General features: G+C 40.7%; 1 protein-coding gene across 1 annotated transcript in view; it reads right to left on the bottom strand.

The window, feature by feature from the left end:
- Nucleotides 1-1,565: 1,565 nt before the first annotated feature.
- The window catches only part of LOC113278768 (DNA-directed RNA polymerase III subunit 1-like), a 5,595-nt gene continuing 3,716 nt past the window's right edge, over nucleotides 1,566-3,444 (bottom strand). Inside the window, exon 9 of the mRNA XM_026527520.1 lies at nucleotides 1,566-1,826. Within this exon, the coding sequence (XP_026383305.1) occupies nucleotides 1,566-1,826 (261 nt within the window). The remainder of the gene's footprint in view (nucleotides 1,827-3,444) is intronic.

Here is a 3,444-nt window from a genome sequence, read left to right as displayed (position 1 = left end):
GCCGCATACGTTCAAAAGTGCCATAAATGCCAGATTCACTGTAATCTCATTCATACCCCTTGTCTTCCATTACACTCTGTGAATAGTCCATGGCCTTTCTATATCTGGGGACTTGATATCATCGGGAAGATCAACCCAGCATCCTCAAAGCAGCATGAATACATCATCATAGCTACTGAATATTTCACTAAGTTGGTCGAAGCAATCCCGCTCAGAGGTACCACAGGGGTAACTATTGCAGCCTTCATAATGGAGCATGTTATATATAGATTCGGCGTCCCTAAACATATCATCACAGATAATGGGACTCCTTTCGCCAACCAAGATGTCGAGAAATTGCTCAAGGAGTACGGGATTAAACATATCTTCTCCACACCATACTACCCCCAAGGAAATGTCCAAGCAGAGAGTACCAACAAAACTTTGATCCGGATTATCAGTCGAACAATTCATGACAATACACGATTGTGGCATGAGCAACTTCCCATGGCTTTGTGGGCTTACAGAACTGCACCAAGAAGCTCAATTGGAACGTCACCGTATTTGCTCGTCTATGGGGTTGATGCTATACTCCCAGCCGAGATAAAAATTCCTTCAGCAAGGATTGCAGCGGCTAGTGGAATACGATGGGATGAAGCTGAAGTGTCCAAGTCAAGAGTTGCTGAACTAGACATGCTTGAATAAAGGAGAGCTAAAGTATAAAAGTACGTGGAGGCTTATAAACAGAGGATATCCAGGGCTTACAAGAAAATGGTAAAACCCCGAACTTTTCAAGTAGTATATTTGGTATTAAAGACGGCAAAGCACATTCAACAAGATATGTATGCTCCCAAATTATCTCAGAAATGGGAAGGGTCGTATGTTATCATCAAAGCGGTGTCTAGTGGATACTACAAAATTTTAGCAATCAGTGGAGGAAAGGAAGGAAATGTTATCAATGGCAAATGGCTCAAAGCCTATTACGCTTGATCAACAACAGATAATTAACCTTTATTTCAAATACATCTCAAATATAATCTATTTCCTTAAAAGAGCATGCAAGATGCTCATTTATTCATCAAATATTCATCAATTGAACAAAACTCCTCATGCTATCAGATTGTTCTACCTTGTCAGAAACCTACATTTCAACTCTCCTGAATATTCACTCAGAGCAAACCATCCAGCAATGGATAATCCCTGTAGGAAACCCTGTCGAGTTTCTTCTGGAAGATCCTAGTCTTTGCCTTCAAATCCTCAACCGCCTTCTCGACCCTCACTGACTCCAAAGCCAGTATCTTTTCCTCCTCCAATAAAGCAGTGGTCATGGAAATCGCATCAGCATCCTACGACTCCTTATGGATCTTAATTATCTCAAGATGACGGCGAAGCCAGCTCAGATTGAATCGCAATATCTCACAATTGGAAAGCATCTCATCCCACTTGTGTAGTTCCTGATTCTTGACATCTCGCAGGTGCATTTGGTTCATTTCTTCAATGATCGGTAGCAGCCCTGTAACTGTAGTCAGGAGGGTGGGTATAAAACCTTTCCACACTTCTGTAGTGGCAATATGCCCATAATTTTTCTAGATCTTAGTATACAGAGGTGCATGGCACTTGGGAATGACTAATACACCAACCACCTCATTATCTGGGAAAGTGTTAATCAATGAAGCTTCAAACAAGAACCCACTTGTCGGGTATTCACGGGCATGAACACTGTCTTCTGTCTCCACGGATTCTGCAGAATCTTCACATGCTTGATTGCTACTATCTTCAACCTCGACCACAGTCACGGACTTTACACTCCTTCTCCTTCTAGCATCAACAACGACACGAACATCCGTCTGTGATGAACGGGGAAGTGTTTAATTTCGCCTGAATTAGACATGGTAAAATTTCAAAAATTATAAGATTGCTTAGAGATGATCCAGTCTCGGCAGGAGCCGACCTATATCGGGCATGAGTTCTAGCAGTCCGCTTGGGCCTTGAATTGTGAGAAGAAAGATTCTTCTGGTTATCGTGCAAAAAATCATCTTCTACGATCAGTAACCTCAACTGAACGGGATGGAAAAGATATGCAACTTACCAAGATGGCGCTTCTACTCCATGTTTTGACTGAAGTCCGTTTTGAGAAGAAGTATTATCAGCAGACATGATATAAGAGGTATGATGATCGAAATTTCTTCGGAGATGAAACTAACTTAGGAATGGAGGAGATATTGGCGCAAGTGATAAACCCTAAATCTACAAAGATATATACAAGATATGGCAGACACTTATCTCCGATTCATTTATGAGTTTTACTGAAACCCTAAGTCTTTAACAAGGTCAAACTGGAGATGCGGAAGTAAAATAGTGCACTGGGGACTGACCAAGGTTAATTGTGAGCGGCAAGTCAGACGGCCCCATGTATTATACATCTTATGTTTGGATATTTTCATTAGATGAAGAACCACAAGGGTTAAGGGAGATTATAATGAGTTCGGCATGAAGAGTGGCTCGGTTTGCTTAATTCAATTAAGAAGAACTTGCATTAATAAAATCTCTCATTCAAAAGGAAGACCTAAATACTTCAACCAAGTTGTTCGAATGAAGACATCTACTACGAATATTGAGAGTATTCAAATACTAAAAAAAAAGAAAAAAGAGATCGAAAGTAAAGCTATTCGTCAGATCCATCTGAGTTGTCAGATTCGTCATCACTGTCTTTCTCAGAGTTGTCATCACTATCCTTCTCGGAATCCTCTTCTTCATAATCACTGTCATGACTATTAGTGACGTCTGGATGAGCATAAAAATCATCATATGAATCTTCTTCCGCTTCAGCTGCAATGTTCATGGGACTTTTGAATTCTGTGGCACACTGATCAGGCAAACCCCAGGCAGTTTCTTCTTCGGAAGAATCAACATCAGAATCAAAGGGTACCCCGTCCAAGAATTGGCGTTTTTCCTCAGCTCTCTGTATTTTGCGCCGGATTCGATCCTTTGTGCGCTGATGAGCATCTTTCTCATCGTCTTCGACTTTTCTTTTCATGAGTTCGGAGAAAGTAACTCTCTGCTCATTCGAGGGTACGCTGGTCTTTGCTCCCTCATCACGAATTACCTTGGCTCTCGGTTTAGCTATGGGAGCTTTGGGATCTTTGTCAGAACCGGAGGAATAACTACGACCGCTGGAAGCCGACATTTTATGAAACCAGGAGCATGGAGTTATCGACATGCAGATAAATTCATCCAAAAAATGGTAATTCTTGAATCTTACCTCTTTCAATTTCACTATCAATAGCGGTTGCAATACAAGAGTTAACACACGAAATCAATTCGTTCCTTGAAATCTGCAATAACGAACAACGCTTCATTAGTGCATAAAAAATGATTTTCTCATAAAATCATATACATAATTTTCATAATGTGAACATTCACACAACTGAACTATGATATTTACAATAAGACATGACTTCATCA

The sequence above is a fragment of the Papaver somniferum genome, chromosome 5, assembly GCF_003573695.1.
Source record: "Papaver somniferum cultivar HN1 chromosome 5, ASM357369v1, whole genome shotgun sequence".
NCBI classification, from domain to species: domain Eukaryota; kingdom Viridiplantae; phylum Streptophyta; class Magnoliopsida; order Ranunculales; family Papaveraceae; genus Papaver; species Papaver somniferum.
The sequence above is the reverse complement of the archived record's forward strand: the minus strand, read 5'-3'. Positions and strand labels throughout refer to the sequence as shown.